Consider the following 10,262-nt stretch of genomic DNA (forward strand, 5'->3'; position numbering starts at 1 on the left):
CCATGCACATGGGACGCTGAGGACACAAGCACTACATGCGGCAGGGACACCAGGCTGCTCCTGCCAGCCCTATCCCCCCTGCCAGCCCAGGGAAAGGCCCGGGTCCCCCCTGCCCCTGGGCACTGCCAGCCTTCAGCTGCTTAGCTTCCAAGCTCAGCATCTCTGCCAGGAAGCCCAGAGACAGCATCCCGCAGCCCCACGGAAGCTCACTTCCACGAGGAGAAACAGCCCAAGTGCCAGGGGAAGCCACTGGAAAGCTTGGGTTCCCAGGAAATTTGCTTTCAGTTTCCCTTAATGATGCCATGATAGCCCCAAACAGGAGATGCTGCAGGCTTGTGGCAGCTGTTCCTCCATGGGAGCACCCCAGCAGCACCCAGGTCTGTGGACCCCTTGCCTAGCTCAGTCCTGACCCCACCTCAAGCTCTACTCTAGCACACTTCAAGTGGTCTATTACAGACCTCAGAGCAGTTGCAGGGCTGGTCCACCCCATGGCATGGCAGCAGGGCACCTGCCATCCCCAAAAGAGCCTGCCCTTGCGTGAGCACCCTGGCCCTGCTGTTGCTCTGGCCACCTGGGTGCGGGCACCTCAGCATCACCAGAAGCTGCCAGCTCACCAGCTTGTGCAGAGCCTGGGCTCCAAGAACAGAGAGCAAATAACCCTGGCAGGGGAAGGGAGGTGGCCCTGGCCTCCAGGGACAGCAGAGGAGGAGGGCCTGGGGCAGAGGAGGCCCTGCAGTGCTTGTGGGGGGCATGGCAAAAGCAGACAGCCCCCACCAGAGGCAAGGGAAGGGAGGGAGGGAGGGGAGAGCAAAGCCCGGCAGGGGTCAGTGGGGATGCAGACCCTTACAAGCTGCCACTGGAAAAGAGAGGGGAACCAGAACAATGGTAGGAGGATGTTGTCTTGAGGCCACGGTACCCAGCCAGGATCTCAATTCTTCACCAAAACCCCAGGGCTGGGCTGGGCTTCACCTCTCCCTTCTGGGTTCAGAGAACCCCCTTGCCCTCCCCCCAGGCACAAGCCAGCTGCTTAGTATATGGTCTCTGCAGCAGTTAAAGCAACGTTGCAAGCAAAAGGATGGTTTCAAGAGAGCAAGAGGAGCTGAGAGACCCCAAGTGGGGCAAGATGCACCAAACCCTTTGCTCAGTGAAGAGGAAAGGCCCAATACCACAAATGCCACATCAGGAGGACAGACCTGATGCACCACAGCCTGGGCATGGGGACAAGGCCTTTATCATGCCTGGGGGAAGGAACCAATACACAGAGCACAAGATTTTCAGGGTGAGATCCAAGGGGGCTGTGAGCACTCCTGGGAGACACCAGGCTGCCCCACCTTCGGGTCTCTTTGGCACTGCAGAAGGGCCTGCTAGCAGCCATGGGTGTCAGACAGTGGGGAGGATGCTGCTGCCCTAGCCCCAGCTGGGAGGGATGTCAGGGACCCAGAACTTTCACTCCACCAACGCTTCCTTGAACGCAGGGGATAGGCCTGCTGTTTGAGTCAAGGAAGAGCTGCAGCATCCCCAGATCCTGGCCAGATCTGTTCCCACCAGCTCTAGGTCCCACACCAGTAGCAGCCAGGGCCCATCCCTCTGCAGTGTGCCAAGGCAGAGGGCTAGGAGGCTGCCCCACTGCTGTCCTGCTCCGGGCTGAAGGGCGCAACACCGGTCCTCTCCTGGGCATCTCCCCAGGGCTGCAGGCAGGGCAGGTGTGGTGCTTACACGCTGAGCTAGACCCCCCTCCACAGCTCCTGCCTTCATTTTGGAGGCAGGTCCCAGCTCTGTGCAGACATCTGGAGCTGGTGCCAACTCGCATCCCTTCAAATAGCTGCTGCTGCCGCCACCTCCGAGCCAGTCCACAGCTCCCCACTGCTAGTCCTGTCATGTCAGTTTTTCAGGGCTCTGCAGCAATCCTCCAACATGGACGACACAGATGTGAACACAGACACATGTATGTACTCACACACGCATTCACCCCACAAGTCAGAGTGGCGTTGACTTGACACACGGCTGGACACAAAGTGCCACCGCAAAGCCGCCGGCCTGGCAGTTTTGTCTCTTCGGTAACTGATGGCAACAAAATGGAGCCCAGGACTACCCTGTCCACTCAGGACAGGAGAAGAATCAGGCTGACACCACATCCTGATGCCCAGGTGGCTCCCAGTCTGCAAGCCCCATGAGATCCCCAGTCTACAGGGCTATACCTGCAAGACAGAGAGGGGATATGGCACCTATCAGGACTGTTCCAAGCATGTGTTTCCTCTCTCAGCTACAGCCTTCACCCTTACCTTGTGGATCTGTGGTGGAAGCTCATCCTCTGAGCTCTCCTCTGGCACGGGCTCTGGGTGTCTCGCTGACTGCCCGTCCTCAGCCCAGCCTCCTAGAGGGAGGCGGGAGAAGTGTGATGGAGCTCTGTGCACTGTGCCTGGGTCTGCAGGAGAGGCAAGGAGAAAGATTAACTACCTGGGGGGGGCTGTCAGTCTTTAGGGGCAGGCAGGCTGCTTGTGCCAGTCCACACAGGGCATCAGATGTGGGGCTTTGATCGGGAGCTCAGACCTCTTGCCCTGGCTCCCATACCTGTGATGCCACCATATCGCCGCTGGAAGCCGGTCTGCAGCGTGGCTGTCTCCTCAGCAGGCTGCCGTGGTGAGGAGAAGGGGTAGCTGGCAGAGCGAGGGATGGGGGCAGAGCTGCCCCGCTGAGCGTCCAGCTCCTCGTGCGCGCTCTCCCCGCTCTCGTCGCTCTCTCGCCGGTGCCAAGTGTGCCGCTCGGGCTCCAGCTGGGCGTGCTGCTTGTGCAACTGCAGGCCAAAACAAGAGTGAGTCAGCTATGTGGGAGAGCCCAGACACCCAGGCACACCCTCTCCCCACACACTGGTCTCAGCTCTCGCTCACACTGGTATCCCAGTCACTCCAGACAGGGTACTCCGTCCTGTCTGCCCTGGCTCCACACCCCTCTGGCTGGCCCAGCTCTGGGCTACTCACCTCGTGCATGTAGAGTGCATGGAGACTCATCTCGGTGGAGGCGTACTCCGACAGGATCATGCTCTGCAGTTGACCCTCCCAGGCACTGCTCCCTGAGCTCACAGTCCTCGCATCAGCACTGCCATGGGACACACAAGTGGTGCTTGCTGCCCAGGTATCTCCCACACCGCCCAGCCCCTCTCTGCTCTAATACCAGGCTTGCAGAGATACACTCCTGGGCTGGGCAGGAACAAGCCCCCTGTAGCATCTCCTCAGATGCACAAGGTGACAAGCCTTGCCATGGCACTGCCTCTTTCCCATCAGGGTACCTCACCACAGTGGTACCTACAGGACAACACCAGAACCCAAACACTGTCCTTTAGGATCAGCCTAAGCACCCGGGCCTAACTCTGCTTATGAACATGTCCCTTGCTGCCCCAGCACCTTCTTCCAGGCAACTAGTGACAAGACAAGAGGGCAGGGCCTGAAGCTGCGCCAGGGAAGCTTTAGGTTGGATATTAGGAAGTACTTTCTCATAGAGAGGGTGATTAAACATTGGAATGGACTTCCAAGGGAAGAGGTGGAGGCCCTGGGTGTGTTCAAGGAAACATTGGATGTGGCACTTAGTGCCATGGTCTAGCCAGTGTGGTGGTGTTAGGTCATAGGCTGGACTTGATGATCTTAAAGGTCTTTTCCAGCCTTGGTGATTCTATGAAAGAAATGTCACTGTGCACCTAGGACAACAGGTTGTCAACTGGAGAAGGGCTTGAAGAATTTGCAACATGTCTGGCTGCCTGTCTACAGCCTGCAGCTTACCCAGAGGCTGTCATGGCACTGGCACCCCGAGGCTGGGCTCCCTCTCCATCCCTTCCTGTTGTTTGGAAGCCACTGGGAGGCTGCTGAGCAGACTGGAGTGGGGAGAAGGAACGCAGAGCCGAGGCCACTTCGGAGAGATGGCGGGAGGCCTGTCCATCCCGGCCCATGTGGAAGCCCATTGCTGAGGAGCCCGCTATCACATTGGCAATCAGGCTGTGAGGCTGCAAAGTTAAAAGGGAGAGAATCACTGTCCTGTGCAGATTTGGAGGGCTGATCCCTGCCAGTGACAGAAAACTGAGGCACTCCAGCTCTCAGCCCTTCTCCCACCTCACAGTGCCCCAGGACAGCCTGCTGCCTTCTCTAGAAACCCAGCAACAGTCCAAATTCACATTGATCTCCCACATTTGCAACCACAGATTTGCAAACTAGGCAAAGCAAAATTGCCCAGAGGGTCTGTCTGTTTGCCAGCACCCAGCAAGCACCCCAAGAACACCCCACACCACCCTGCAAACCCCAGCCTGGGCACCTCTGACTCTGATTGCAGAGACTGGATGGAGCTGAAAAGAGCATTTTCAGGGAGCATAGCCTGCTGAGCCAGGGCCACGCTGCTGTCCCGGTGCACCCGCTCCTTCAGGAAGCCGATGAAGGCCGTGCTCTCGCGGGGCGGCTGCCACTTGGGGTTGGTGATGGCAAAGTGCATGAGGGACAGCTCCGTCTTGCCATCCTCAGCCTGCTGGTAAATGGAGGCCTCTGTCTTTCCTGCAGACATCCACTGTGGAGCACACACGGGTAATGAGGGACAGGATCTGCTTTACACCATTTTCTATTTTTACAAAACAGAAAATATTTCCCATCTCCCCAAGACTGTCTCTCCCCTGGGCACAAGCAACTCAGCCCAGCTTCTTTACATCAGTTTTCTGTGGTCACGCTTTCTAAACATCCAAATATTCCCTCTCCTCCCTCCTGAGGACACAGAACTCTTGATTGTGAAGATAGGCAAGGAGATCAAATAAAGAAATGACAAAGCCTGGTTCACAAAATATCAAGGTAATAATCACAGCTGGACCACTATCAACTTCTGGGGCTGGTGACCTGTGTTGGCAGCCCCAGACATCCAGCAGAGAGGCAGGGGGGCGGGGCGGGCTGTGAGCTGCCAAGTGGCGAGTTATGGCCTCTCATGGGTGTAAAGGACCAGACGTGCTGGTGGGGAGCCCAGGCTGCTCTCCTGCCACCCACGAGACCTACCGCCGGGTGGCCATGCTGGCGCACGTCCATCTGGGCAAAGGAGCAGGTGTCACCCACACCCACCACCTCCACGGTGAAGTTGCGGAAGAAGTCAACTATGTCCAAGGACTTGGGCCGCAGGCAGATGATGAGGATCAGGGGGGTAATAATGGGACTCAGGAGCTCCTCCAGGATGAAGACCTGAGCACAGAGAGGATGGGCTCAGCACAAGCCTGAGGATGTAAAAAACCCCACAATCCCAAAGCCAGCCCCTCAGCTCTAGGGTCCATCTTTTGTGGCAGGGTGTCTGTGAGAAAGCTGCCTTGTTCCTCTGCCAGCCCAGGAGCTGTCTGTCTCTCTGGCAGCTTCTCCCTCGTGCAGAGATGGGGGCCTGTCACCATCCCAGCCCCACGCAAGCCAAGCTCACCGCTTTGTACTGGAAGAGCTGGGCAAACTCATCCCTGGTCTCGTAGCGGTGGGCGTTGCCCTGCCAGTGGTCAGGCATGTAGTGGATGTGTGCCAGGATGACTCGCAGCAGCTGCTCTGGGCAAAACACCAGGTGCTGGTCAGGGATGAAAGACCTGTGGGACAGGACAAGGAAATATCATAGCATCATACCTAATTTTCTGGGTGATCTCATCCTGGGAAGGGTGACCAGCCCATACCACAGCTTCGCCTGCAGCCTTCACATCCAAGCCAAACCCTCCGGCCAGCCCAGCCCCTCGTATCATACAACTGCTGCACCCAAGATCATCACTACCTCCTTCTCCTGCCTGCCTGACTCTCCCCAGCTGTGCCCATCACTCAAGCAAATCCGCGTCCACTTGCAACCAAAGAGGACGTTTGCATGGATGGCTGCCAGCACCACTGCTCCCCAGAGAGCTGCCAGGAGCACAGGGACAGCACAGACCCACCTCACCTGCACACCGTGATGCCCACCCCAAGCAGGGTGACTGTGGTCAGGACATGCTCGACCGCCAGCACGTCCTCATCGTAGATGGTGAGAGCGATGAGCACAGCCAGGATGGAGCCAGCAAAGAAGGCCACATTCTTGGCCACGATGGTGAGGAGCGGGGAGATAAAGCAGTTCATGTACTTGGACGCTGGCTTATACCCCTTGCTGAGCCGTGACTGCAGCTCGTGGTCCAGCTCGTTGAAGTGACGGAGGTAACAGCGGCCATAGAGAGACCAGCAGCGGGCACCCAGGCTGCCCGGCTCCCGCTTCAGGATCTCCGTGTAGCTGAAGAAAGCATAGAGGATCTGCCAGATGAGGATCAGGGGGCAGAGGAGGAAGTTAGCAATGCCAATCCAGAGGATGCGTGTGCTGAGCTTCTCAGCCAGCTCCAGGCGGTTCCCAGCCCGCTTGTACTCAGCCTTCAGGCTCCACTCGTTCTCAAAGAGGGAGCCCGGCCCCCAGAAGAAGATGAGCTCAAAGTTGTACTTGAGCCCACGTGTGTAGAAGACAGTGTCTCCCAGCAGGGGCAGGCGGAAGCGGATGGGCAGCAGTGACTTGTTCACCATGGCCACCATGTAGTTCTTGAAGCGGAGGATGCGGTGGTAGATGTCCAGCTCCGTCAGCTCCTTCTTGTGGATGCAGATCTGGTGTTCCTTCTGGATCTGCACAATGCGGGCCTGCACTTCCTGCCAGGTGTAGTAGGGCAGGGTGGACTGGAAGGGGGCAAGCAGCAAGGTTAGGGGCAGGATGTGTCCAAAGACAGGGCCTGGGCTGAGCCCACCCAAAGAGCAGGCCCAGTGCAAACCCTGTGGTGCTGAGGAGGCAAATGCAGCACCAGGACACGAGGCACCTCCCTGCACCTGCGAAAACACCCCAGACCTTGCCCTGGTGCCCTTTACCCCAAGATAAGCACAGATGACTGGTTCCCTGCCACTCACACCATGGCCTTGGATGCACCAACACAGCTCCAGGCTCCCATGGGCCCTCCCAGAGCTGCCGTTTGGAGTCAACAGTGGAAGGAACTTAAGCAGTGTCCCAGAGGGAGCCTGTGGAAAAGCTAGGGACAAGCCAACCTCTGGACTCCCCCCACCTTTCTCAAGACAGTCTCTCCTCAAAGGATATGCACTCAGCCTTTGATGTTGTCCATCAGAGCAAGGACCCTGGACTAGAATAAATGTGCAAGCCTCAAACCCTATCTTTGACACATCAACCTCCAGTGTGGTCTTCACCAACTAGGCAGCTCCATGCCTCAGTGTCCCCCCTAGTAAACAAGGAAGATAACATTGTCCACAAGCCAGAGAGGTACACGGATATCCTCGCTTATGCCTCCTCTGTTGAAAGGCAGCACAGAAGACTAAACATATTGGGTGGCAGATGGCAGAGGCGTGTGCCAGTAGGTAGAGAGGCAGGCTGGGCAGAGAGAGGTTAACAGAAAATATGTTGGCTGCTGGGGAAGGGGCTGAGATCTTTGCAGTCAGGGAGCAGAGGGAAGAGCATTTGGTACAAGTCTCTCAGAGAAGCTGGCTCTGGAGAGGAGTGAGGGTGAGCTGCTTCTCACCACCCAGCAAATACCTCCTGTGTCCCTTATCTAGGCCTGCACACTTACCATGGGGATTTTGAGGGCATTGATGTAGAAAGAGTGAATCTCCCAGTAGCAGCAAATGTTGTAGATAAATTTGACAAGTCGGTGGATCCAGAAAACCCCAGCTATAATCAAGATGCAGATGAGGAAGCTGTTTGCCTGGATTCTGCAAGCAAGAAGAGGCAAGCAGTGGGAGACAGGCTCAGGCAGGTGCCCTGAGTACCTGAGAAAGCAAGAGCAATGGCTAACATGCCCTCTCTGATGCCCCTACCTCGCACTGCAGACATTGGGAGGCAGGAAGGCATCTGGCAGAGTCACCTTAATGGGCTCAGTGGGATGCTGGCTGTGATTTACTGCTTTGTTGGCAAAGAGGATGTCGTAATCAACACAGCTGATAAGAAAGGTGGTGAATGCCACCACGAAGATGAACTGCCTGTGAAAAAAGGGAGCAGATGTGAGGGCATCGCCTTTCTGCCTCCCCAGACAGGAGGCAGACAGGGTCACAGGTCATGGAGGTGCATTCCCACAGTCACGGCAACAGGAAAGGTCAAGGGCACCAGTTCCTCAAAGCAGAACGCAGGTTTGGGGCATGGAAAACCCTAACAAACAGGAGATGGGACAACTGTAAAGGGAAACCTCCCACCCACCCAGCTGCAGGAGCTTGGCAAATTTCTGCAGCTGTTCCCCAACAGCTGCCACAGCCCCAGCAGAGAAGGGACCTGTGCTTACATGAGCTCAAAGATCTCTCCGATGAGCATGCAGGTGAAGCCATTCTTCTGATGCAGGTTATAGACGTGAAAGCTACAGTCAAGGAGAACAGTCTGGGCACTCCTTCCCTCTGAGGAAGGATGGGGGGTGAGGTCTCTGTCCCGTTGGCATCTGCAGCTCCCCAGCCAAGTCTTCCTCCATCACCAATAGAAACCACCTCCCACCACTACTCATGAGCAAGCTGGTTCTCTGCTGCAAGGAAACACACTCTACCCAAGTAAAGCAGAGCTGAATTAAGAGGACTTGGATCCATCCAAGCTCCTATCTTCCCTCACCCAACACCCAGAGCAGGAGCTGTCCCAGGACTGAGCAGAACTCAGCCTGCCCTCGGGCCACACAGGGGTGGGCATGGCAGGACAAAGCAGACACAGGTAAAAATACATTTAATCACCCCAGCACCTGTGACCGGTTCCCCCTGCTCCTGCAATGTGGTTAGCATAACTAATGCCACAGTATATGACAAACAGCCATCCTCTGGGACCAAGTGGGTCACCTGTTAGTTCCCTTTGCCTCATCATCAGGCCCTAATGGTGCTGTGAATCAAGCAGGTTGGTTCACAAACCATTACAGATTTCTTCCTCCCCTCCCTTCTGGCCTCAAGATTCCCTGGTACCAGGCTGATTACTCACTTCCTTGCAGGCCCTGAAGGTCCCTGACACCTGGCCAATGAGGTGACAGTGATGACCCCTGTCACAGAACAGGGAATCATAACAACACCCAGAGCATGTCCTTAAAATCAAGGAGTTACAAGTCTTATGTAGGAACTGGGACTGGAGCTGCTGCTGGACAGTGAGACCCAGGACCCTGCAGTGGCCAGGACAACCCAACCATTGCCTCCTTCCTCTGAGGTCTGATCAAGTGACTCATATCTTTAACATTATTTTTGAGTTTCGATTATGGTTGTTACACTGATACACCAAACCATACATTAAGATCTGATCTGACCTGCAGAGAGTCCTGGTGACTAGATAACATAAGCTAAGCAGTGCTTGAAAATTCTGTCCTGTACACAATCGTACTACACTGATTCTGCTTACAGAAATTCTGTGCTATTCTGGTTATAAATCCTATGCCATGCCAATCATAAAATCCTGTCAAGGAAACAAAGCTGTAACTGGTCGTACTACACTGATTCTGCTTACAGAAATCCTGTGCTATTCTGGTTATAAATCCTATGTCATGCCAATCAAAATCCTGTCAAGGAAACAAAGCTGTAACTGTAACAACAACCCAGCCCCGTCATCACTCTGCCAAAGATCTCTAAAAGAACCTTCCTGTCCTCTCAGCATTGTGTGGCAGCACCCACCGGTGTGGGGCCTCTGCCATCCCCCAGCTGCTCTGCAGCCACGCAGTGTCCTGAAGGAAGGGGCAGATGCTGCCTCAGCTCCCAGTGACACTGAGCCCAGCACTGCCCAAAGAAGCAGCAGCGAGGCTGGTCTAGAGCACAAGTATCACAGTGAGCAGCTGAGGGAACTGGGGATGTTTATCCTGGAGAAAAGGAGGCTGAGGGGAGACCTTATTGCTCTCTACAGCTGCCTGAAAGGAGGTTGTAGGGAGTGGATTGTTGGTCTCTTCTCCCAAGTAAGAAGCAACAGGACAACAGGAAATGGGCCGAATTTGTGCCAGGGGAGGATGTTGGCATATTAGGGAAAAAATTCTTTACCAAAAGGGTTGTCAGGCCCTGGAACAAGTGGTGGAGTCCCCATCCCTGTAGATATTTAAAAGACACGTAGATGTGGCACTGAGGGATATGGTTTAGTTAGTGGTGGATTTGGCAATGCCAGGTCTTTTCCAACCCAAACGATCCTAACAGGCTACGTTTCCGGGCACATCCTGCCCCAACCTGCCCTACAAAAGGATATGCGAGAGAAGAAGAGGTCCAGGTTCTCGATGTGATGCCAGGGAGCTGGAAGAAGACACCCGCGGGCTGACAGGTCCCACCGCCTCCCTGCCCACCCCT

At 55.7% G+C, this 10,262-nt stretch overlaps 1 protein-coding gene across 1 annotated transcript; it reads right to left on the reverse strand.

The window, feature by feature from the left end:
- Positions 1-1,865: 1,865 nt before the first annotated feature.
- Positions 1,866-10,202, reverse strand: ATG9A (autophagy related 9A). Its single transcript, XM_009996075.1, has 13 exons — positions 10,165-10,202; positions 8,264-8,328; positions 7,806-7,967; positions 7,559-7,700; positions 5,917-6,665; positions 5,425-5,578; positions 5,019-5,198; positions 4,300-4,545; positions 3,774-3,994; positions 2,979-3,096; positions 2,572-2,794; positions 2,283-2,425; positions 1,866-2,225 (listed from the first exon to the last, which is right to left on the reverse strand). Exons 2-13 carry the CDS (start codon positions 8,290-8,292, stop codon positions 2,193-2,195), a joined length of 2,400 nt encoding a protein of 799 aa, XP_009994377.1. The 5' UTR covers positions 8,293-8,328; positions 10,165-10,202; the 3' UTR covers positions 1,866-2,192.
- Between the last annotated feature and the right edge of the window lie 60 nt (positions 10,203-10,262).

Source organism: Chaetura pelagica, unplaced genomic scaffold (genome assembly GCF_000747805.2).
Source record: "Chaetura pelagica isolate M959 unplaced genomic scaffold, ChaPel_1.0 scaffold3, whole genome shotgun sequence".
In the NCBI taxonomy this organism is placed as follows: Eukaryota; Metazoa; Chordata; class Aves; order Apodiformes; family Apodidae; genus Chaetura; species Chaetura pelagica.

Bases quoted from the DNA above. Each gene is read 5' to 3' on its own strand.
- ATG9A (XM_009996075.1), bottom strand. From the start codon at position 8,292: ATGCTCATCGGAGAGATCTTTGAGCTCAT. The intron at 7,701-7,805 runs GTAGGGGCATCA...TCTTGCTTGCAG, and splicing joins CCCAATGTCTGCAGTGCGAG to AATCCAGGCAAACAGCTTCC. The intron at 2,426-2,571 runs GTATGGGAGCCA...CCTCTCCTGCAG, and splicing joins GCGATATGGTGGCATCACAG to ACCCAGGCACAGTGCACAGA.